Genomic DNA, 23,649 nt, shown 5'->3' on the forward strand with positions numbered 1-23,649 from the left:
ACGGACAACTGATTTTATTTTGAAAATCCAAAGGAGGTGTGGCGGCTGCGCTTTCACTTCCGTGTCATCTAAAAGGAGCAGCGCAAGCTGTCAACATAAACAGTGGGTGTCCCCAACATTTGTTTTCATTAGCAATAACGTTACCTGCGTGAGTAACAGCTCAACCAACTGAATAAATAATCTGACATGTGTCAAGTAAGGTTTGAAACCAGCTCTTATTTAAAGTAATAGCATAGTTTAGAGGCTCTGACTAGCTAACGGCTAATGCTACATTATTGTTAGCTAGCTAAAACTGCAAACATAAACTCTATGGCTTGGTGAACTCTGTTTACTGTTATTTGTCAACTTTTTAATCATGTACATCACCGCTACTCTGTAAGCATAGCAAGTTTTCACTGAAACTGTAGTTTATTGTAAGTAAATTGTGTATTAGCTCCTTACTTCATTCCTATGAACGCCTTGTAACTGTGCTGCAAGTTCAACCACCAAACGGTAAATGGTTTACAGCTATTTTGGATTTGTGATTTGGCAGTGTCTTGTCTGTGTCTTTGTTTCTCTCAGATTATTACAGGATGTCTAGTAAAGAAGTGAAAACAGCACTGAAAAGTGCCAGAGAGGCCATCAAAAACAAGGAGTTCAAAGAGGCCCTAAAACACTGCAAGGTAAAGTATCTAAGGCTCACATGCTACAGTAGATTAAGTGAGGTATTTACATTGATATGCATCTGTTTCAAGAAATCGTGGTGCTAACTTTGCTCTTTTTACTGTGCTTTAAGGCCGTTTTGAAACTTGAGAAGAACAATTATAATGCATGGGTATTCATCGGCTTGGCAGCCAGTGAACTGGAGCAACCAGATCAGGCACAGACGGCCTATAAAAAGGCTGTGGAGCTGGAGCCTGAGCAGCTGCTGGCATGGCAGGTAAGGTTGGAAATGATGTGGTGTTTAGAGCTTGCAGGTCCTTCCAGGCTTTAAACAATCTTGCAGACTGAGAGAAATTCATTTAGTGATTTGTATCACTTAATTAAACCAAGTAAATTTTCCCTGGAAGTTACTGATGTGTTGTTTTGATATGTCATATTATCCTTCCTCTTTCCCCAGGTGGGGTAATTATGAACTGTGTGTGTTTTTTTAAGGGCTTGGCAAATCTTTATGAGAAGACTGATCAGTGGGATTTCAAAGCTGAGCTGCCGAACATCTACCAGAAGCTTGTTGAGCTGTATGCAAGGTAGCATATGAAAAACCTCTTTAGGATGTTTCTTATGACTGTAGAGGAGGTTGTTATGATTTAACTCGTATTTGATTGTTCCCAACTCCTGATTTATTTGCAAAATTCTGAAGTTTTGGCTATTAACATATTTGATTTGTGATGTTTTTAATTCTCATTATGTTCTCTCTTAACAGCTCTGACAAAAATAAATGTTATGAGATGATCAATAAGCTGTCCGAGATCTATCAGTCTGAAAAGGAATATTTAAAGGTATGTCATTTCAAATCAGTTGCATTCATTGAAAAAAAAAATACACATATTTTTCTTTTTTTACACATTTGATTGAATTTGTATGTTTGCACATAGTTGGCAAAGGTTTGGCTGCAGCTCATCCAGGTGAAGGAGGAAGAGGCTGTGGACAAGAAAGAGTTACTGCAGCTATGGCTACAGATGACCCAACTCCTGTCAGACTGCCATAATGAGGATCAGCAGGACAATGAAACTCAGCAGCATGTAAGACTCCTGCAAACGTGCAACCCGTGTGTCTTGTGTATAAACACTTTGCAACACATAAAGGCCTGTCCCATCCAGTCTCACAGCCCTAAAAGGTTAAAGTCAGAACTTATCATAGGTTTACCATGTGGAAGTCAGAACCTCCAGTATCTGCCACTGACTGACAAATACAAAGATCCTAATTTTCTTAATGCTGTTTGTAGTGTACATATCTCTCTTTGATTACTGTTTATGTGTTTGTGTTCAGTTAATCACAGCATTTGAGAAGGCCATGGTTCTCATGGATCCTGTACCAGGAGAGGAGCATAAGAAGGCCTCAGCTGACTATATCAAATGTCTTTCTAAAGTAAGTGCACTTTATTTTATGTCTGTGTCATCACCACATAAATTCAAGGACAACTAGAATGTATAAATGTTCATCATAAATAGGCCACTTCATACTCGACCCTGTACAATTGTTAACAAATCACCTGCTCATCGTGAATCTCCTCTTACTGTAGCTGCCACAAGAAGAAGCCAAAATGAAAGAGGCGTGTGAGTCCATGCTGTCCCACTACCCCAACCAAAGTTATCCTCTTGAGGTCCTGTGTTCGCACTACCTCAAAACAGGTAAAATACTGTAATCATGCTCATTAAATGATTCATTTACAGATACTCAAGAGTTTTGTTCAGTAAAATGCATTTAGATGTCTTTTTCAGACACTAGATGAATCATTGGCTGTTGCATTCAGTCTCACTTTTTGCACATGTTATGTTTATTCAAAGGTATTCAGGATGAGGATGCAGTCAGCTGTTTCTCCCGTCTCCTGGATCTGGCTCCTAACAGTGGATTAGGTCACTTGGGACTGGGAACCAAAGCACTGCAAGAAGGAAGGTTTAAAGATGCTATTAAGGACCTTGCACAAGGTTAGTTTCAACAAAAAATGGATTCTGTTCTTAAAGACATACTATGGAGGGTTTTATTAAAAGACAAGGTATAGACTCATATAGAAGTAATCCCTTTCAGTCATCACATATGACCCACTAAAAGTGTGTGGCAGTGTATTTTTCTGCAGAGACTCCGCCCTCTTCCTGTACTTTCTTATTTTTTCTTATTTTCTATGTTTGGGACATTTATGAGTGTGTACCCCCACAGCACTCAGGGGAAGTTGGGGCTTTATTAAAAGGTAGCGACCAGGTGCTAGACTGTACGCAGCATATCCATCCAAGAGACAAAGTGCAGGGAAAAAAACGCTAATATAGCAAACTGAAACGCCAAATGAAAGTCAATCTGGGGTTGGCGTTTACTTCCACTTTCGCTGGCGAGTGTGTTTATAATCAATAAGTGTCAATTCTGTATAGCATACCTTTAAAGTGAAACCCACCTGAACACTTGATACTGACACATGCACTCCGTTACATCTCTGTAATGTAGAATTTTTGTGGTAACTACCCACAACTTGTCTCTTCTGTTTTGTTAGGGTTGAAGAAAATGAGCTCCAGCACAGGATGGTGCAGCCTGGCTGAAGCTCAGCTTAAAGTGCAGAGATACGCAGACAGTGCTGTATCATGCTCTCAAGGTATGTTTGGTCTATTGTCTATCACTGTGTTGTCCAGATGTAATCACTGATCCAGCTAGTCCTAAAGAATATGTCCAATCAGACTTCATCATGAGTTTATTAAAAAATATTTAAGCCATCTTTAGATATCTTTAGTTTCTGAGGCAGATAATGATCTTCACTGTGTGCCTGGTTCTGTTAGGTCTGACCGTGTGTGCTTCTGGAGACAAGGAGCTGAGGGTCAAACTGCTGAAGCTGAAGCTAGAGGCTTTAGTCAGGAGTGGAGGAGAGAAGGCTGCAGACCAGGCTTTGGAGACATTTTCACAGGTAGTGTGATTAACTAATAATCTCTTTATTGAATTGTTGTATGTATCATGCCTTTGAAGTGTCTTTTTAGATCACTGGGTACTAAGTAATTTAGGAGTTAAAAGTGTGATCGTTAGCCTGGGTTTTGTATGAAGATATTTTGCAGTTGTAACCTTGGACATGCACTACATCATATCAAACTAATGTCGTATCTATGTTTGCTGTTTTTCTCCATTTTTCAGATCCCAGTCTCTGAAAAAGACCCAGTGATATTAGCCCTTCAAGGACGTGCACACCTCAACAAGGGACAAGTTGATGAAGCACTTAAGGTTGAAAAGCTTTTACCTACTGGACACTGTCTGTGAAGAAGTCAGATTTACTTTGTAAATCTGAACAATTTACAGAATTGAACACTATGATAACAGCTTGAAATAATATTTTGTCCTCTCTTTAAATATATGGACCTGGAACTGCACTTATATAGCGCCTTTCTAGTCTTCCAACCATTCAGAGTGCTTTTACACTACATGTCACATTCACCCATTCACTGGTGGCCGAGGCTACTATACAAGGTACCACCTGCTACTCAGTTATACACAATCTCATCTCAATGGAATCGCCATCGGGAGCAATTTGAGGTTCGATATCTTGCCCAAGGATACCTATCCAACTGCTGATCTTCCGATTAGTGAATGACCTCCGAACCACAGCCACTCAATATATATTTGTGTATTTTCTTGTATTAGAGACAAGATAGATGTATGCATTTTAAACTATTGTGTCTTCCGTAGTTGTCATCAGAGCTGGTGGTCTCAAACCCTAACCTGGCCCAGGGGTTCGAACTGAAAGGGCTGGCACAACTAGCTCAGGGCCAGCAGCAGCAGGCAGAGGAGAGGTAAAAACAGCCTATTTCTTTTTTTGTGTGCATGTTTTTAATTTATGGCATTTAATTTCTGGGCAAAATCAAACAGTCCATTTTGTATTGTGCAAAAAGGTTTAGTTCTTCTAGGTGAGCTCTTCTCTGTTGCTCTTCTGTTGTTAAGTTTCCTAAAGGCGGCCAGCCAGAGCCCAGATTGTGGAGAGTATTATTTCTTGCTGGGACGACTCTACTGGGACATGGGAGAAGAGACCCGTAAAGACAGAAGCAAAGCTCATACACATTTGCTCAAGGTTAGTACAATTGTTAATGAAATCTTGTAATTTTTGGCAGATGAAGGGAATTTTATTTCACTATATGTTAATAAAAAACTAATTTCATCTCAAAATATTCTTTGTCTAGTCTATGAAAAGTTAGTGTTGAAGGGCTTATCTTGTGCACAAATAAACTTGTGAAATGTCATTATACGTTTTTTATAGCCAGAAGTCAGGCGTAGTGCTGATTCGTATCTTAAATCCATTTGTCCATTTCAGGCTGCAAAGTTAGACCCACACCTTGGTTGTGTATTCCGCTACCTCGGACATTATTACCGAGAGGTGGCAAAGGATCTTGGCAGGGCACGGGGCTGCTATAAGAAGGCCTTTGAGATAGACAACGATGATACTGAGTCTGGAGCTGCCTCAGTGGATCTCAGTATGGAGCAGGATGATATGGTAAGCAGATATTTTGGCGAACAGTGATAGTGTCTCCTTACAGAGGCCTTTCTTATTTGTTCTGACCCTCCCCATGCTCCTCTTACCTCTATTCTCCCCTTTTATTCTCCTTCCCTAAACACCACAGGAAACTGCCTTAGCAATACTTCAGTCAGTGATTGAGAAAGCCACTCCAGGCTCAGCTAAATGGGCTTGGATGAGACGAGGGCTATATTACCTGAAGGTCGGAGAGCATCAACAAGCTGTAGCTGAGTAAGAGTTTCAAATCTCAGTAGCTAAATGTATACCTTATGTATTATCATTATTACTGACCATTTAATTTATGTTTACAGCCTGCAGGCAGCGCTGAGAGCAGACCCAGAGGACTGGGTATGTTGGGAGTGTTTAGGCGAGGCCTACTTAAACCGCCGGAGCTTCACAGCAGCTCTGAAGGCCTTTGGTAAGGCCCATCAGCTTCAGCCCTCCTCCATCTACAGTGTCTACCAGGCTGCTGCTATCAAACAGACCCTGGGCAAGTTCAAAGAGGCGGTTGCAGAGTATTTGCAGATCACGGCACAGCAGGACTATGTTCCTGCTCTTAAAGGTAGGTGTTTGTTTCAATATTATGCTTTTGATTGCATATGTCTGAATCATATATCTGAATGTGATTGGTATGATCTGTTGTTCAGGTCTTGGGGAGTGCCAGCTGTCTCTGGCAAAAGGTTTAATGGAAGACTGCAGAGATGGGGGAGCCATTGACCTCATTCAGCAAGCCATACAGAACCTCTTCAGGTAATGACTATACAGTAGTTTAATTTGCAAATCTTAAAATGAACAATTCTTTGTGTGTGATTCATTTATCACACAGACTCTTTGCAGTTTCTTTGATCTGTCCTTTCACATTTTTTGTGCTCTTCAGAGCTGTAGAGCTGCGTCCAGATCTGTCCTGTCTGTGGAAGCTGCTGGGAGATGCATGTACCGCCGTCAGCACCGTGTCTCCAAACAGAGTCCAGGTTCTAGTGCCCGCCCCCCTGGCTGGTTTAGACCCCAACATCCAGAGCAACACTCTGAACCAGGTCCAGCTACTTAAAGTTGGTGAGAGGTAAGACCACAAACTGGCGTAGACATTTTCTGAGCTTCCTATTGGTGCTACTCTGTCAATTCACACATTTTTGATAGCGTAGTGGTCTTTTTATGGCCCTTAGGTTCAGTGTCTGCTCCTGTTGGCCAAGCATAGAATCTAAACACTAAATATTCAGCATGTTTTTGTTTGCAGATGTTATGCCCGAGCTTTGAAGCTGATGTCTGAGGTCCCCAGCCTTTGGTATGACCTAGGACTCAACTATTACCGCCAGTCGAGCCTGACCTGCCCTACAGAGGGAGATCAGAACTCTCCATCTCATCTCCTGGAGAAGGCCCAGCAGGTAATTCACACAATCCTGCAGTTTTGTATTGTTCCCTCCCAGAGGTGGTCTTTTAAGAATTTTTTTCTTTTCAGTGTTTAAAAAAGGCTATCATGATGGACAGTGGGAACCACAGCTACTGGAACGCCCTGGGAGTGGTTTCTATGAGCAAAGGTAATAAAATGCTACCGCATTCTTGTGAATAATAGCAGTCTACCCTATCTGATGGACACATTGATTGGTTGGTAAATCTGTACTTGACCCATCAATATTTAATTGGTCCAAAAAAAAGAGTAGGAAAACACTGAGGTTTACAACACCCTTGTAAATACAATTCAGTACAATTTGAATTGGTTCAGGTAAGCTACAGATATTGGATCAAGGTTCTGTTTAACCTAAAAAGCTGAAATCTTTCAGACGTTGCCATGCCTGATAAACAGACACATGTTTAGCACTTTGAGTTAGTCCTAAGACATGACAGAAATAAATAATCATGCTCATTAGCACGTTTAACCACATAACTGTGTATGTAGATGCAACATTTTTTCTCTGATTAATACTTGCAATTTTATATTGTCTTTTTTTTTTTTTTGTTACATCAGGTCTTGAGAACTTCGCTCTGGCTCAGCATTGCTTCATCAAGTCCATACAAGTTGAACCAAATGTATGTAGTGCACATTTGTTCTGGCGATGAGTAGTATTCGCAGACAATATTTTGATGTTCTTATTTGATTCTTTTTAATATTTCATTACAGAATGTTGTTGCTTGGACCAACCTTGGTACCTTGTATTTGAAGAAGGACAATATAGAGGTGTGTTTGATCAGTTGTTTTATTTTGTCATTTTCATCATAGTTGGCCGACATTTTCTTTGTTAAAGCCTGGTCTTCTTTTCTTAGCTTGCACACGAGGCCTTCAAGATTGCCCAGTCACTGGAGCCGCTTTATGTCAACTGCTGGATCGGACAGGTAAGACATCATAATAAGACCATGTTTAAAGGTCACTATAATTGACGTTGTCAAGTAAATGAACATTTGGCAATAATTCAGCATCCGAGGGTTGGCTTCTTTATTGCACTTTATACACTATTATTGCATTTATACTTCCTGTGCTGTATCTACATATATGTGTGACAAAACATGGGTTTAGCTGGGATGGAAAATGGTAAGGAATAGACATGAAAGCTGGGTGAGAGGCATCATAATGATTTTAATGAGATGTAAAATGAGTACAGAGAAGAAGCCATTTCTTATATTTCTTTTGCAATCAGTTACATATAAATTTCAATTAGCAATGCAAGGATTCAGCTTCAGTGTTTGGTAAGAAACACTTGCCTGATTTTAATTTGATTCTGTTGGTTGGTACTTGAAATATAAATTACAAGGTTGAGAAATTGCATAGCGTGCTAGTATTCATAAGACTTAATGAGTGTCTGTCTCTGACCCTGTTTATCTGTCTAAATGATAGTTTTGTCCCTTTTGTCCTCCTGTCAGGCGCTGATAGCAGAGAGAGTGGGAAGCTATGACACCATGGATCTTTTCAGGCACACCACTGAACTCAACACACATGTGTGTGACCTCCCAAAACCCCTGAGGGTTGCTTTTGTAATACCCACTCATTAGCTGACTAATAACAGTTTAATCTTTGCTTCAACTTTCTCTGTCACTCTGCTGACTTTTCAGCTATAAGCCTTTCGCTACTACTAGAAAGTAATTAGGGGTGATACCACAATGAAACAATGTGTATTCCTTGCCTTCCTCTGCCTTTTCTCCTTCTTCACCTACATCTCTCTACCTCTCATCTTTCCCCTGGCAGATGGAGGGAGTGAAAGGTTATGCCTACTGGGTATGTTCCACCCTGCTGGATAAGAGCAACAGAGACTCTGAGCTGTACCGCTACAACATAGTACAGATGAACGCCATCTCTGCTGCTCAGGTGGCACTCAGCAAGTACACAGGTACAGCATCTGTTTGTGTGTTGATGTGTGCATGCAGGATTTGCACATCCCTCGGGTTGTATTTGGGTCACGTGTCATAACGGATGTTGTGTGACATGAAGTTTCTTGTGCCTCTCTCTCAGAGAGGATCCAGTCTGACCCTGATGCCTTCATCATGCTTGGCTACCTTAATGAGCATCTGCAACTGAAGAGGCAGGCCTTACAGGCGTACAGAAGGTGTCTGTCTGAATCACACTCGCTGACTTTAAAGGCTGAGACAGTGTACCAAGAAAAGATTAAGAGACAAAAGATGTATAAGAACCACAGTTTGGTACATTTATGTATACAAATCACCTTTATCAGTTATAATTCTGTTTCCTCAGAGCTGTTGATCTGCTTCAGTCCATGTCCTCGACAGAAGAGCTGGCTTTTGCTCTGGGCAGCTATGGCCGTGCTTTGTGGTAACACCCAGCTGTCTTATTACCATGCGCTTTATACATCTTTGAAAATGCTAACAAAATACCACAAAATCCATTCTTTGCACACCCCACTGTGTCTTTTGCAGCACCGCAGGCCAGTCAGAGGAGGCAATGCGTGTTTATAATTCCACTCCACTGCAGGAGCTCAGTGATTTGGCTGGGCTGGCTCTGGCCTACTGCAGGGCAGGACTTATCCCAGAGAGCATCAGCGGTGAGGACTGGGGGACACACTGAAATCAGAGACTGTGTATGTGTTTACATACCAGAGTGACCTTGACAAAATTGTTTTGTGTGCACTGCAGCCTATGAACGTGCCTTAGCTGTGGCTTCCAGTGAGAAGGACAAGGCTTACATCTTGACAGCTCTGGCGTTGCTTCAGCACCGGCAGGGTAACCTAGACTCAGCTAAGACTCTGCTGTTTAAATGGTTAGTCCACACACTGTTGTTTGGATCATACCAGTTGTTTATATGTCTTTTTTTTTTTTTTTTATGAAATTGCCATCAACTCCATTACCACATGATTATAATATGTAATAATACTTTTACTCTACTTGCTTGTAAGTTAAAAGGTATTTCATCTGTCTGCTTTCTGCCTCCACAGCTCAATGTTAAAGGAGCCAATCTCAGAGTCTCTGCTGTGTCTATGTGCCCTGGGATTGGTGCACAGGGATGCTACACTAGCTGCTGCTGCCCTGACCGAGCTGCTGAAGCAAGGTTCAGCCTCTGGGAATGTTATAGAACAGCGATGTCTACTCACCTGCGCCTTGCTCGCCCTGCAGGGCAACTACAGCGCGGTGCAAAGAGAGGCTTCCCGAGCTGTACACAGGTAAAGTACCATGCTGATATGCTGGGCCCTATAATAACCTTTTAAAAAGAACAATCGTACATAAGTGTGAGCAGACTGCACTTTTGACTCTAAAGGCCAGATTTACTTCGGCTTTTGCACTTTGTTTTAAGTGCATTATGCAGAGGACTGCAAAGTCCTCTGCTACAAAGGCTTTGTCTTATTTCTCTACCTTATTTACAGCAATCCTGGAAACCCATCTCTGTGGGCTCTGCTGTCCAGGCTGGTACCACAATATTATCCCAAGAAGGCAAATGTAAGACTTCATACACACACAAACATTACACACACATCCCAAGTACAAACCCAGGAACTCTTGTTATACACACACGCATTTAACAGAGCATGCACTTTTGCCGTAGTGCAGCTGGACAGTGTTAGGGTTCATGGTTTTGTCTGCTGTGCATTTCAGGGTGGAGCGGTGGCTGGTCACGTTGCCTGTCTCTCCAGTATGACCCAAGGAAAGGTAAAGGAGTGACTAAATATTTATCTTGACACGACTTTGTGTAATTTTATGTTGTGTTCTGTTTGTGGTTTTACACTCTCCTTAACCTCAATGCCATTATAATATAAACTCAACACTTAATTATATTATTTCAGACTCTGTAGTGTTTAATCTATCTCACACTGTTGATGTGTCAGCATCCAAAATATTATTTCTACAGTATGTTAGTATAGTATATATTTCTACAGTACAATACTGACTTTGGTATCTTGGCCACCGTGCCATATGAAACTGTGCTGATCTAACTTGTGTCCTGCAGAGGGCGCTGTTGTACAGTGGCGTGAACCAGCTGGCTGGTGGAAGACACTCTGGAGAGGACAGTCACAGGAATGCACTGAAGACTATGCAGAGAGCTGTATTGCTTTGTCCTGGTACACACACACACACACACACACACACACACACACATTCAACTACCTGCCTTGTTTATGTTTATTCCTATTTAATAAATATAAAGCTACCTTACACCTACTATTAAAGGAATACTTTGAAATGTCCTAGTAATCTGAATCTCCTCTCTTCCCTCTACTTTTAGATGATCCGGCAACGTGGGCAGGATTAATGGCTGCCTGTCACACAGAAAACACCTCCTGTTATCTTTCAGGCTCTGCTCCCTGTAGACAAGGCCTGGAGCAAACCCTCATGTCAGTGGTGTCTGAGAAAGGTGTGTGCATTGGTGTGTCTGTGTGTTTTTTGGTGATAATTATTTTGTGTGTGTGAGTGTATAACAGACACCTTTTTGTATCCCAGTGCATAATGTGGAGGAGATAGAACGTCCTCTAGCTCAGAGTCTAGAGGGTTGGGTGCTACAACAGGCAGTTACTGGTCTCATGCTGGGGGGACAGCTGGAGCAGGCAGAAGCCCTTTGCTCACAGGTGGGACACGCTTTCACAGACAGTCTCAATATTATTATCTGATTTACTTCACTGTTGAAAGGTTAAGACTTTTTTTAGACTAACGACAACATAGATGGAGTAACACAGTGTACATGTGGGGCCTCTTCTTTCCATTGTTTGTCTCAGGTGCTGAATGTTTCTCCAGAACACCCAGCAGTGATGCTGTCGCTGAGGCAGGTACAGTGTCAGCGCCTCCTTGTGGCCGATGGTGGTGCTGTCCTCCCAGACTCTGTGCTGGAGCAACTAAGCAACACTGTGATTATGAACCCCACCAACCTGGGGGCTTGGCACGTGAGTGGACACTCAGTCATTTCAATAGTTTTATTTGTATTGCAGTGACTTAATGACAAGCTATTACTCTTAAATTTTGAGCACCAGCTACAAGTGCAACTGTTTTTAACGGTGCTATACTACATTGTTCACACATACATTCACCCAACAGTCACAACATTAAAACTACTGACAGGTGAAGTGATTAACCTTAATAATTTTGGGAAACCTTGGGTGCTGGCATTCATGTGGATGCCACTTTGCATGCAGCACCCAAACATTGGTAGTGACCAAGTACAAACCCTCGTGGCAAAGGCACTTCCTGATGGCAGTGACCCCACCCCCAGCAACACAATGTGCCCCCATCCACAGACGTGCCAGGTACAGGCACGTCCCACAGATGGCTCAATCAGGTATCTTCTGAAATTGGAGGCCAAGTGAATAACATTGATCATCAATGTGATCAAGTATACTCAAACAGATTTGGATCTCGTGAATTTGAAGGCCAGGTTGATGACTTCAGCTCTTTGTTACATTCCCCTGCGTGGCCTTTCCTTAGGGGGGGAAATGACCATTGCCATGAGGGGGTGTGCTTGGTTTGCAGCTATGTTTGTGTGGGTGCTGTGTGTCAAGTGGCATCCACATGAATGCCAGGACCCCAGGTTTTTCACAGCAGAACATCGCATTGTAACAGGATGTTTTTTCATTTCACCTGTCAATGGTTTAAATATGATAGCTGATTGGTGTGTATATGCAGCAAAAATAACTGACCCTAACCAACTCAATTACATAGCGGGGCTTGAAAATATTAGTTGTCTCAGTCTCAGATGATCACTTGTTTAAGTGTTGAGGTAATTGAAATGATAAAATCTGCGTTCTCCTCACCACAAATAGCCATTTTGTCTCACTTCCACTGAGACACTGGCCTAATGACGACCATTTCTGTGCCTTGTTTGAGACCTCATATCGCTGCACTTAACATCAAATGGCTGCTACCAGCAGGGGAGAAGCAAGAAAGATGCCAGGCTCTCTCTTTACAGCCATAAACATATTGTCAGATTGTGGCCGTGGTTAATGAACTGAGATGTTTGAGTATAAACAAGTTAAAATGTTCAGCAACATCACAGTGTCAAAGACCATTCATTGTTGCTGCATGTAATAACTACAGCTTTGGCTTCATTCCTGTTACGACAAGAATATTGTATTGAGAAGTCATTGTGTCATTACTAGCTGAACATAAAAGCATTTTTGTACCCATAGTTTGATATTTGCACCAACTTGAAGTGAGAGGCGGTGGATTATTTGTCAGCGCTGACACAATGTAAACTCTCGAGTGACTCATGAAAAATAATCACATCATGTTTACCTCCGTCTTTCATCTCTTCCTCTAATCTTTATCTCACACTGCCTCAAACAATCTCCTCTATGACCCTCTTCCTTCACCTCTCGTATTTTCTCTCCCACCCATCCCTTTGTAAATCTCATATTCTCACCTCTACTCCCACTCATTCTCGTTTTCCAATCACTCTTCTCCTCTCCTTCTCTCAGTGGCTGGCTGAGGTGTATCGTAGCCAGGGCCTCCTGGTCCAGGCAGTGATGGCTTACAAGCAGAGTCTGCAGCTGGCCTCACAGCTCGGCCTGCACAGCAGCCAGGTATCCAGCCTGCTCCGACTAGCCCTGCTTGCCCTGGGACCTTGTATGGTGAGTTTCTGCGTAGGATGTAACATGAGTCTAGTTCCAAAATGTGATAGGTGTGCTGTAATAGCTGTACTAAATTTGATATCTCTTTGCTGCAATACTGTGGTCACGAATAAGAACATTTAAGACAGTACAAATATAATGGCATTGCACAATAGAGGTTAAAATTAGCTCTATGTAAGGATGGTAGCACTGGTTGTGCCAGGATTACTGTTTTAGCAATAAGGACAAGAAGTGTTTTTGAATAATGACAGGAAGACTTGCATGTTAGTACGCACACGCAAACCCAGGGGCAGCTCCTGTCGACATCCCTGTCAGCAGGGACAGAGATGGAATTATAGGATCAGCAGCCAAGGCCAAGTGGAAATACAAATAAGACACGAAGCGGCCTTTGTGATTCTTCTGCAGGGGATGTTTTTTTTATTCCACTGCTCACAGAACAGCACATCCCATAGTTAAATACAGTTCTTTTTTATTTTACATATCGCAAACTCTTCTGAATTTGATCACAGCCACTGCTCCTCTGAAAGCAGACAGTAAGCAAATTATCCTTGTTTGTATCCACAATTTGTTCTTATTTTGTTATTACCCATCGATTTCGGGCAATGTTATTTTTTCTTCTCTGAGGTAGGATAAAATTTTAAGAGTAGTCGTGAGTTGAGTTGCCAAGATAAGAGAAAAACATGATTTTTACAGTCCACAAGTTTTTTGTCCCACACAATGCAAGGAAACAGGTTTTAAATCTGATAATTATACAAAAAAACACTAAATATTATGTAATCAAATGTACATTATTATATATTTTACAGTAGATATAATGATTGGATCATCAATTTGTGGGCTAAAGAAATACTACTGGTCCACTGATCCCCATTAAGACTATAAAAATCCTCGGATGATATTACATCGTTCAGCTTCTGAATGTTAGTACTGCTCTTTAACTTAATTTTAAGGCCTTTATACAGTAGATCCCCAACATGAACACACACTATGGACCTTCACCTACTGATATATCTATAAATGCATTGCTGGTGGAGGTTTTAGTCCCTGATGTGCCTGGCAGCAGATCACTGTCTGTGCTGGGGGCTTTAGAAACTGATTCACCTTGACTGCTGTCAAGTGGAGCATCTGACTGTTCAGCTGCCAGTGCCACCTTTCCAATTATCGCTCAGATTCTTATGTCTACTTACGAGACTGCCATCTCCTCCTGCCCTCCTCTGGTTGTCATATCATAGAGCGCTTGTCTGGGGCAGTGCATTTTCTTTTTTTGCTTCCATTTTCATGTCAAATCATTTTCTTTTAATTTAAGTTTACTGTGTGTCCCTGTGCTGACACAGCATTTACAGCATCACAAATGATTTGCCGTTGCTGGGTTTATGATTTTTCTGCAACACTCGTACTGACGCTGTGTTTATTAAACAGTACGTCAATTTCACAACAGCTGAATTTCTTCTTACATTGTGTTTTTTGGTGGCATCACTCCAATTCTTGGGCATGTGCCAGAGTATTTGCACACAGCACAACACCTGCCCTTATGTAGTGTGCAGGTGGCGTTACCTACATGCTAATAACAAACCTTGGGCCACTCTCCTCCAATTCATGATCAAGTGGGATCCATCATTCAGCACACCTGGCTAAGAGCATATTTGGATGGTTTTGAACGTGTGGTGCATCTGGTATTGACTTCCATCATTTTTTCCACTTGACAGAAAATTAAAAGAAAGTTAAGAAAATGTTGCTGCATGAGGTTACATTGTTTCATGTAGTTTTATCCCTAACCCTGTGTGATCTGACCTTTCAGGCTGGTGTCCCAGGAGACGACTGGAAAAACATGATCCAAGAAGCCACCACTGAGGTCTTGAAGCTGGGTTCATCCCCTATGGCCCAGCTTTTCCAGGGTCTGCTCCAATATGTGACCAAGATGGCTGCTAGGTCAGTGTTTCTCAATGTGTTCCGTTTTCACTGCAGCAGGTAGTATGTAAGAAGTACATGCACAGTTGCAGGTGTGTGTTGCACTGCGTGGATATGCAATAATTCTCTCCCATTGGCGGTGGAAGTGAAATATATCATCAGAGGTGATTAAATGAATCATAAGTTTCCTGAAACTTCAGAGTTATGCCTCCATCTGTCGTGTCAAGATGTTGGTACTTTTAAAACTGCACAGCAATTTACAAAGCAAAGTTTTGCCCTGACATAATAGCCTTCTGTCGGTACCACACAGGCCTGCCAGAACGCTTAATGAGAATGCTGCATTTATCAGAGAGAGCTGAGTTGAACAAATATGCCAATCATGAACTGGCTAAATTCCTTGAGAGATGCTGCAGGAACTCCCCTGTGCCAAGCATAATCACCATATCAAAGGCCCTTTTATGCCACAGACAAGTTTCATTTTATCATATATATTGGAAAAAAGAGAGAATACTAAAGGTTCAGAGCAGCAGAAGTGCACTATGCCAGCTAGACATCAAGCCAGGTCAGCAGCTATCCAATGCCATATGTTTTCAAAAGAGCCAGTGCTACTTACATCAGCACAGGCAGCACGATTAGGAATATTCATAACATGTTTTTCTGCTCATTTATTCACAAATTCCACTCCCACGTGTAGCCTGGGTGTATGAAACAACCCGAACATGAACTGGAAAGTATTTTGGTTTACAGGAAACGAGGCTCATGTTATATCTTTGCCCATTTGTGTGTGTGTGTCCTCTGCAGGGAAACAAGGCGTTTGTTGGAGAGGGTGGCATACGGTCAAGACTTCCCAGTGACAGTGGTGCAGGTGGCCAGCTGGTACCTCCTCAGACACTTGCATGCAAAAAACGACGAGGAGCTAATGAATGTGAGCACACAGCTGCCTCATACCTGTACTGGCACCTGATCAAATCATTTATGTGGTGATATATATTCATTTGAAGCGCCTGTGTCCAACTGAGGCTTCAGTGGAAACAGCCATAGCACATTAATAGTGAAACTGAAACAGACATACTTTTGTGTTGTTATACTTCAACTACATCTTAAATAGTGAACATATTTTCTCTTCTTTTTCACAGGTCCTTTTGCACCATGCCAAAATGAATGGAGATCAAAGACTGCTGGAGTTTAATTCACTGCTTGCCTCTTCTTCAGCTTGAACTCATCAAGTCCACAACTTTATCGCTATGAAATCATGCAGCTCAGCGGGTTTATCCAAAGGTTTACTGGGTCTCTTCGCTAAATATGAAATCACACCAGACTGGATATGATGTGTCTGATATCATAATATTTATTGGCTTTACATGATTCTTTGATTTTACATGATACAGTGTTCAGGAAATCAATTCACAAATCAAAATCATGAGCATTATCATACATTATTTCAAACTGACTTCACATATGGTAAACAGTGTCCACTTTGAGGCTGCAATAAAGGCATCTTGCTCAATACAAAAAGATTGTCTCATCGTGATTGCACATCATCTTAACACATGCTGATCTGTCAACATGAAATGGAGTGTAAATTAGATCATTTCAGTGAACTTCAGTAGAAACAGTACTTGATTAAAACAAAGGATTTTGCAGATAACATACAGAGATCCTCGAGATATGTTTGGCAGTAACTACTATAACATGTTGCACCAATTACAGTTATTTATTTGTAGAAAGAGTCCTTTTTCAAAAGTATGATTAAAAACCTGAGCTAAACATTTTTACTCTTTGGTTAACTTAGGCTTGGGTTGTCCCTCCACCACATGTGTTTCTCAATAGCACTGTTTCTCAGGCTCTGACACCCTCTCAGCGGCCGGTTCGACATACATGCTTGGTCATGAGAGAGCAGATGTTTTGCCCACAGCCCCAACACGCTTGCTTGATGTGTGGAGAACTCTGCTGGGTCTTTCTCTTACACAGTGAACACACGTCCACAGTGTCACCAGATCCTTCGCTGGGATTTCTTTTACTATTCGCCACAAGCTGCTGAAGCTCTTTCAGTACAGTGTCTGGAGCCTTTGCAATGCCCACGACCTTCACTCTCTTAGGGTCAAACACACAGTCCTCCTCTAGGCCGCTGGGCACGGCTTTCATGCCACAGTTGGGGGGCACCCAAGCTGTGTCGTAGCCCTGCGTGCTCCAGGTGTACTGCATAGGATGGCTGTCCTTGTCAATGCGCTTGACACGGCCCACGCGCACACCTAACTCAAGGACCACGCGGTCTGAAGGGTTACTGTGCAATGGATAACGTTCCGCCTTTTTCCTATCACGACTGACATACACGCCCTTTCCCAGCATGCCACCTGATGACTGCTGAAAGCCATTGGCAATGATGAGCCGTGCATTTGCAACACTGGTGCCATGGTACATGGTGTAGACACTACGGTCTTTCGGCGCCTGAGCTTCCCTCAGCTCCACACGAGGAGAGTCATCGTCATAGGTCACCTCCCAGCCGTAGAATGGCAGCGACATCTTTCTTTATCAAAGGATGCTGTTAAAGCACAGCAGCTCTGTGAGGAATGAAAACAAAAATAGCATCACGTTAGAACAGATTCAAGAGTGAATGGGTGTCACTTTTCATGATAAATATTTAAGAAAATATTGGATGTAGCTTTAACTCTGTGGTGGACATGGTGTCATCATGTGCTTGTCCCCCATGTCGAGAAGCTTACATACAGATTACTAGTTACCCTGTTAAAAATGTAATAGGTAATGCAACTATTTTAATTACTTCATCAAAGTAACATAATGTTTTACCTGTCATTATTTTTTGATTCATTTTCTAACAAATGCTTTAAACAAGGCAATAAAGCTTGACATGACATGACAAAAGAAGGCATTCCTGCATGGCCAACATTTTGATTAGTAACTGTAATTTAATTACATATTTGTCTCAGTAACAAACTGATTTACATTACATTTATATTACATAATCTACATTTCATAATATAATAATAATTATATTTGTATAGCACTTATCTAAACAATGTTTCAAAGCACTTCACAAAGTGCATAAAAATAAGAGAACAAAACATTTTAAAAAAAATGGAAAATAGTGTGTACAGAGGCAAACATGGAACAAAAGGAAATAATAGTCTACACAAAAAATACACATCACAAAAGTACAAATCAGACATTTAAAGGGAAGGTTTTCCTAGATTTTAATAACAGGAAATGTGCTAGCTAGCCTAATCTCAGGTAGAGAATTTCAGAGTTTTGGGGCCGTGGTATCAAAATGCTAGTCTCACCTAACTACCAGCCTGGACGACTAGTGAGGGTCCGGAAGGGTAAAATCCGATTTTAAACTTGCCGTGAACGGCAGCTGTAATAGACTAGCCAGTAGTCCTTAGATAGCAGGAGCTAACCAAGCTGTGTGTGTGTGTGTAGGCTAAGTAAAAACTGTTAATGCTACTATAGGCCACTAATGCGACGTTAGGAAGGGCTCAGTAACTTAAACTATCACCAAAATGAACGAAAATTAGTTTTATTGCAGAAAAACAAGCTCTAAAGAGAACTGACGTTTTTACATTGAAATGCTACGTTAGCGAAAATCGGACACTTCCAATGTTTGGAAGCTCTCTGACTTTAACTCTCTGATTTTACCTCACAGGTAATGTAAAGTGTAACATTCACTTACTGATCATTTACTGTAAATCTAGTGAGCTATAATGCCGTTTAAACTTATGACTTAACGTCAAGTAGTTAGTAGACAAAGTAGACAAACCTTACCGTCGGTGAGTAGTCGCTGTAATTTCAATAACTTTCACTTTCTATTCATCAGAATGAAAATGCGAACTATATTGAAACACAAGTCATACCGTGTATTTACATATTCAAATTGCTAATTTTTCTGCGAGGAAGCATGGCCGGTTAGCTCAGTTGGTTAGAGCGTGGTGCTAATAACGCCAAGGTCGCGGGTTCGATCCCCGTACGGGCCAGTGAGCATTTTTGTCACCATCCTTCATGTATCTCTTATGCTGTTAATGAGATGTCTTCATGTATCCCTTATGCTGTCAAATAATTCCCCTTAAAGATGAAAGAGGAGTGTACTTCTGATCTAAGCTGTTTTTGTTTTAATAAAGAGCAGAGGTTGGACTACTGTACAACATCTAATGTGAGATACCTGAGTTAGAAGGTGGCTGGATTATAAACTGGGTAATAGCCATCCCTGAGGGAACTGCCAAAAATATGATCATCTATAACTTTGTAGGGAATATGTACCACAGAAGCTTAATACCAACTCACATTATAAGGACTTTAAGGTAGGTGCAGGTCTGATTTTACCTGGCCCTGAGTCTAAATCTCACTTTAGGAGAGTATCTCAAAGGATGTTGTGATTACATGATGAACATTCCCAAATTAGTTTATGTTTAATCATATTAATCCACAGCAAACTTGGGGTAGTCTTCCAGAAGAGGAATACTGTATTACATGCACAGAGAAGGGGAGGAGGGTGTGTGTGCCCAGAAGCCTCCAAGCAGCTTAATCTGGTCTAACGTGGCGAGCAAGGCCAAGTGAAAACCCCGATGGGAGTGTGCCGTGAGTAGCTGTATCCTTTTTCCTTCTTGTATAATACATACAGTAGTGGTGTCGCAACAAGGCTGTTAGATTCTCTTACTCCCGTCGCTCTGCCCTTTGAAATGAACAGCACAAGTTTGTGTCATGTGAAGTGGAAAACTGTATTTTTGTATCAGTCTGGGAAGAAAAAGTCTATTTGATATTCCAGCCTCTCCTCATATCTTCAGTTAGACTTCAAACAACAGTCGGCACATCTGTCTCTCTGTAGCACATGAATAAGACATTGAGTATAGTCTCACCTGGCTGTTTAGTTTTCACCACAACATGCCCCCCTGGGACCTGCAAAAATAAATGTTTTATTCGCATCTCTACTCTTCACTGCCGTGGATTTTGTAACAGTGAAAGTATGAAATCACGAAGCTGTGTGTTTATGTGAAGGCTGCTAAATAGGCTTTTTAGATTCTCCTCACTAATATGGAATAATGAAATATAAAGGCATTATGGGTCTGATAACAGTGACATTTATTTCATTGTATTCAATAAACTGAAGATGTTTCAGTCACATATAAAATACCTGGTGTCCATTGTCAGGCAGGAAAATCATTCTGCATAGCACGTGATCATAATGCATGCTGATCAGAGAATATAAAAGCCATGCAGTGAGAATAAGAGCTACAGTTGTCTATAAATGATATGAGCGGGAGATCCCCAAAACATGTCCAGCACCTATTACAAATTGCAAACACTACTTTACAGAAGAAAAATATTGAGAGTATGAGTCCAGTTTCCACAGCATGATTACACCCTGAATTTAGATTTGCTATTCTAATCTGTATCTACATCATCTCCCCCCTGTCTGGGTTTGGCTGGACAGAAATGCTTGGACATGAGGGTGCAGATGTTTTGCCCACACTCCCAGCACCGTTGCTTGACATGTGGAGCACCCTGCTGGGTCTTCCTCTTGCACACTGCACACACATCTGGAGCACCATCACCTCCTCGTCCTCCATGTCTTTTGGATTTCTTTGACAGAAGCTGCTGAAGCTCTTTAAGGATGTTGCCGTTTGGTGCATTCGCAATGGCGACCACCTTCACTCTTTTGGGGTCAAACACGCAATCCTCCTCAAGGCCGCTGCGCACAGCTTTGAGGCCACACCTTGGGGGCACCCAGGCAGTGTCATAGCCATGCGCATGCCAGGTGTACTGCAGAGGATGGTTGTCCTGGTCGATGCGCTTGACACGGCCCACACGCACGTGCAACTCAAGGACCACGCGGTCAGAAGTGCTGCTGTTCAGTGGATAATGACACGCCTTTTTCTTGTCACGACTGACATACACGCCCCTTCCCAGCATGCCACCTGTTGACTGTTTAAAACCACTGGCAATGATGACCCGTGCGCTGGCAATACTGGTGCCATGGTACATAATGTAGACGCCCCGGTTTTGGGGTTTCTGGGAGGATTTCAGCTCCACGCCAGGAAAGGAGGCACCATCGTCCACCACCTCCCAGCCAGAGAACTGCACTGACATCCTGATTCAGGGATGTGGCTGATAGAGGATGTTGTTTGAGCCCCACAAATATCTGCAGTACTGTGGGAAGTTAAAACAGAGATGTAGCATCATGTTAGAGGACATTTAATCAGGGTGTAACACAGGCAATAAAGCCATTCAGTCAGCTCAAAGGTTTTCTGTATTTAACATGTACTTTCCTGTTTCACTTGAAGCACTCTGATTAGCCTTGTTGTTGAGAAGAGCTTTATAAATGAACTCGCCCTACCTTGTTTCTGTTGTTGCTTCCTCATACTTACTGATTTAATTGTTTGATCAGTGAATCATCTGTTTTTGCTTCCCTGTCATAAGTCTGTCCATCTACCCTACATGTTGCTTTGTTGCCTCAATGGAGGTTACTAATTTGAATGTTAAAGCCCTGCTAGTTTCACTCTTATTCCGTTTGTGTTCCTTCATAAATCAGATTCATTCAGCTTTTCTTATGGCACTCCTAAGTTTTTTTCTCGTGCTCCCACTGTATGAAAAACTGGCCTATGATAACCACAGTCCGTGTGTTTCAGAAATAAAGCATTACGTTTTTCATGCATATCTATCGAAGTACAAAACATTTAAAGTATAAAACACTGAAACCTTACCGACAGTGAAGAGTCGCTTTCTCCGTCTGCTCCGTGTTACTTTCTGTTTCATTTACGGTTCTGATGACGTCACAATTGGGCGCTGTCCCATTGGCTTTTTAACAGGGGGAGGAGGGCGATGCCAACTTCCGCGTTGAATAATGTCATCACTGGAGCATTCTGTTTAGGCCTATTTATATATTTGTTTGTTTACTTATTTATGTATTATTTCAGCATGTTTTTATGTGATCTTTTGTCAGTATTTATTTATACACTTATTTAGACGTTTCTTTATTTTATATTTTTTGTCCTCCAAAAGTTTGTATTTCCCATGAAAGATCCATAAGGTCTACTCAAGATCTACACAGTTGCCATGGTTGCTTCATTGTCTCAATGGATGTTACTGACTTGAATTTTAACTTAAAGCCCTGCTAGTTTCACTCTTATTCAGTTTGTGTTCCTTCATAAATTAGATTCATTCAGCTATTTTTTCTGGCACTCCTAAAACACCATGCTCCCACTTTGTGAAAGACTGGCCTATGATAACCACTAACCACCACTTTCATTTACGCTTCTGATGACGTCACAATTAATGACAACCAACGGCCGGTTAGCTCAGTTGGTTAGAGCGTGGTGCTAATAACGCCAAGGTCGCGGGTTCGATCCCCGTACGGGCCATGAGATAAGTTTTCCATTTATAATCTGACATTAATGCAGAAAGAAATGAAAGTCTTTAAGGTATGCTTCACTCACAAAATAATGAATATGAATGAATTTGTACTGCCTCTGCTTGGAGCAGAGGTGCTGCTTTGAAGGGGGCCAGCTGAGGTGATTTGGGCATCTAATCAGGATCCACCTCTGGGTATCTCCTATTAGAGGCCCTCTGTACATGTCCAACTGGTGGGAGACCCTGGAGTAGACTAAAACATGCTGGAGGGATTATATATCTGATCTGGTCTGGGATCAGAATCCCCCCTAAGAGGAGCTGGAGAGTATTGGTTGGGAGAGGGTCGTCCGGAGCTCCCTGCCCAGCCTGCTGCCCCCCCAACCTGGCCCCGCATGAGCAGATGAAAATGGATGGATGGATGGATGGATGGAACTGTGTGATTCTTGCATGCCTCTGTTGACAACAACATATATATTGTAGCTTTCTTCACAAATTCAAGGCAGGGCAGTGAAATATTCCTTTAGCCTAATTAACAGGACATAAATAAATAAATAAATGTCTGTGTCTGTATGCCAGTATAATAGGAGGTTATTTGTTTCGCTATTTAGGGCCTATTCCAGCATTTAAAGAGTGCTCCAGGAATGAGTCCTAAACCAAGAAAACTATTAAAGAAGGAAAGGTCATTCGTTAGTGACAGTGTTGGAGGAGCCACACTTTGGTGCCAGTTCTATTGGAGTCATAGGGCCAGGCATGCCATATCACAACATAAGCTATCATATCTTTGTTGTTTCAACTTTGACTCAAAAATCATTTGACCATATTGAAAAACACTCATAATGTGATACTTACTGATGATTTTTTTTCCTAAATATGCACGTTTGTTTTCCTTGTCACTGGTCTCCAAACAGATCATGGCTCTGTCTAGGTAATGTCAGGTAATGTGTGTTTTTAATCTGGTGGAAGGATTTTTCAGTCAGAGTTGAATGCCATTCCATATCCTTTGTTTTTGAGAGCAACTTGAAACTTTAAAACATTAGAAGAACATACAAAAGTTTTAAACATACAACATCCCATACTAATAATAATATAACAAAATAGAATTTAATAAGCTAGGGGGAGATATAAATATATAAAAATAAGAATAAGAAAAGCAAACAATATCGAAATCCAATACGAGTCATAATTCAAAACAGCAAAAATTTAGAAAAATCGACA

At 41.6% G+C, this 23,649-nt stretch overlaps 2 protein-coding genes and 2 non-coding genes across 7 annotated transcripts; 3 read left to right on the forward strand and 1 right to left on the reverse strand.

Moving 5' to 3' along the window:
• The first annotated feature begins 2 nt into the window (after positions 1-2).
• On the forward strand, positions 3-16,352 carry skic3 (SKI3 subunit of superkiller complex). 4 transcript variants are annotated; one of them, XM_050050017.1, is made up of 41 exons: positions 3-102; positions 562-662; positions 776-919; positions 1,135-1,226; positions 1,403-1,478; positions 1,575-1,721; positions 1,969-2,067; positions 2,222-2,330; positions 2,487-2,627; positions 3,182-3,280; positions 3,462-3,586; positions 3,808-3,894; positions 4,357-4,460; positions 4,609-4,735; positions 4,976-5,155; positions 5,283-5,407; positions 5,488-5,738; positions 5,824-5,926; positions 6,054-6,236; positions 6,411-6,558; positions 6,633-6,711; positions 7,140-7,201; positions 7,293-7,349; positions 7,436-7,504; positions 8,030-8,104; positions 8,352-8,493; positions 8,616-8,709; positions 8,856-8,933; positions 9,038-9,162; positions 9,254-9,377; positions 9,553-9,777; positions 9,979-10,051; positions 10,208-10,261; positions 10,560-10,671; positions 10,836-10,964; positions 11,051-11,175; positions 11,323-11,487; positions 13,015-13,167; positions 14,966-15,096; positions 15,877-16,000; positions 16,212-16,352. In XM_050050017.1, the coding sequence occupies exons 2-41, from the start codon at positions 573-575 to the stop codon at positions 16,290-16,292; spliced, it is 4,707 nt and encodes a 1,568-aa protein (XP_049905974.1). In that variant the 5' UTR covers positions 3-102; positions 562-572; the 3' UTR covers positions 16,293-16,352. The 4 variants fall into 4 exon arrangements, with proteins under 4 accessions (XP_049905974.1, XP_049905975.1, XP_049905976.1 ...); XM_050050018.1 differs by having other exon boundaries at positions 69-200; XM_050050019.1 differs by having other exon boundaries at positions 69-195.
• Positions 16,353-16,400: 48 nt separating this feature from the next.
• Positions 16,401-21,859, reverse strand: LOC126394210 (uncharacterized). Its single transcript, XM_050050907.1, has 4 exons — positions 21,789-21,859; positions 20,485-21,234; positions 18,375-18,394; positions 16,401-17,602 (listed from the first exon to the last, which is right to left on the reverse strand). Exons 2-4 carry the CDS (start codon positions 21,172-21,174, stop codon positions 16,933-16,935), a joined length of 1,380 nt encoding a protein of 459 aa, XP_049906864.1. The 5' UTR covers positions 21,175-21,234; positions 21,789-21,859; the 3' UTR covers positions 16,401-16,932.
• Positions 18,991-19,064, forward strand: trnai-aau (transfer RNA isoleucine (anticodon AAU)). The gene has a single exon. It is a non-coding gene; the product is annotated as a tRNA-Ile (tRNA).
• Positions 21,860-22,371: 512 nt separating the features above from the next.
• trnai-aau (transfer RNA isoleucine (anticodon AAU)) lies at positions 22,372-22,445 on the forward strand. The gene has a single exon. It is a non-coding gene; the product is annotated as a tRNA-Ile (tRNA).
• The last annotated feature ends 1,204 nt before the right edge of the window (positions 22,446-23,649 follow it).

This window comes from Epinephelus moara, chromosome 8, assembly GCF_006386435.1.
Source record: "Epinephelus moara isolate mb chromosome 8, YSFRI_EMoa_1.0, whole genome shotgun sequence".
In the NCBI taxonomy this organism is placed as follows: Eukaryota; Metazoa; Chordata; class Actinopteri; order Perciformes; family Serranidae; genus Epinephelus; species Epinephelus moara.

Coding starts and splice junctions, on each gene's coding strand:
- LOC126394210 (XM_050050907.1), bottom strand. CDS start 21,174: ATGTCAGTGCAGTTCTCTGGCTGGGAGGTGGTGGACGATGGTGCCTCC. Junction 18,395..20,484: donor CCAGACAGGGGGGAGATGAT/GTAGATACAGAT, acceptor GACCCTCACTAG/TCGTCCAGGCTGGTAGTTAG. Junction 17,603..18,374: donor TCGTCCAGGCTGGTAGTTAG/GTGAGACTAGCA, acceptor CCTTTGATAAAG/AAAGATGTCGCTGCCATTCT.
- skic3 (XM_050050017.1), top strand. CDS start 573: ATGTCTAGTAAAGAAGTGAAAACAGCACTGAAAAGTGCCAGAGAGGCC. Junction 5,408..5,487: donor CATCAACAAGCTGTAGCTGA/GTAAGAGTTTCA, acceptor TTATGTTTACAG/CCTGCAGGCAGCGCTGAGAG. Junction 7,350..7,435: donor TGAAGAAGGACAATATAGAG/GTGTGTTTGATC, acceptor TTCTTTTCTTAG/CTTGCACACGAGGCCTTCAA.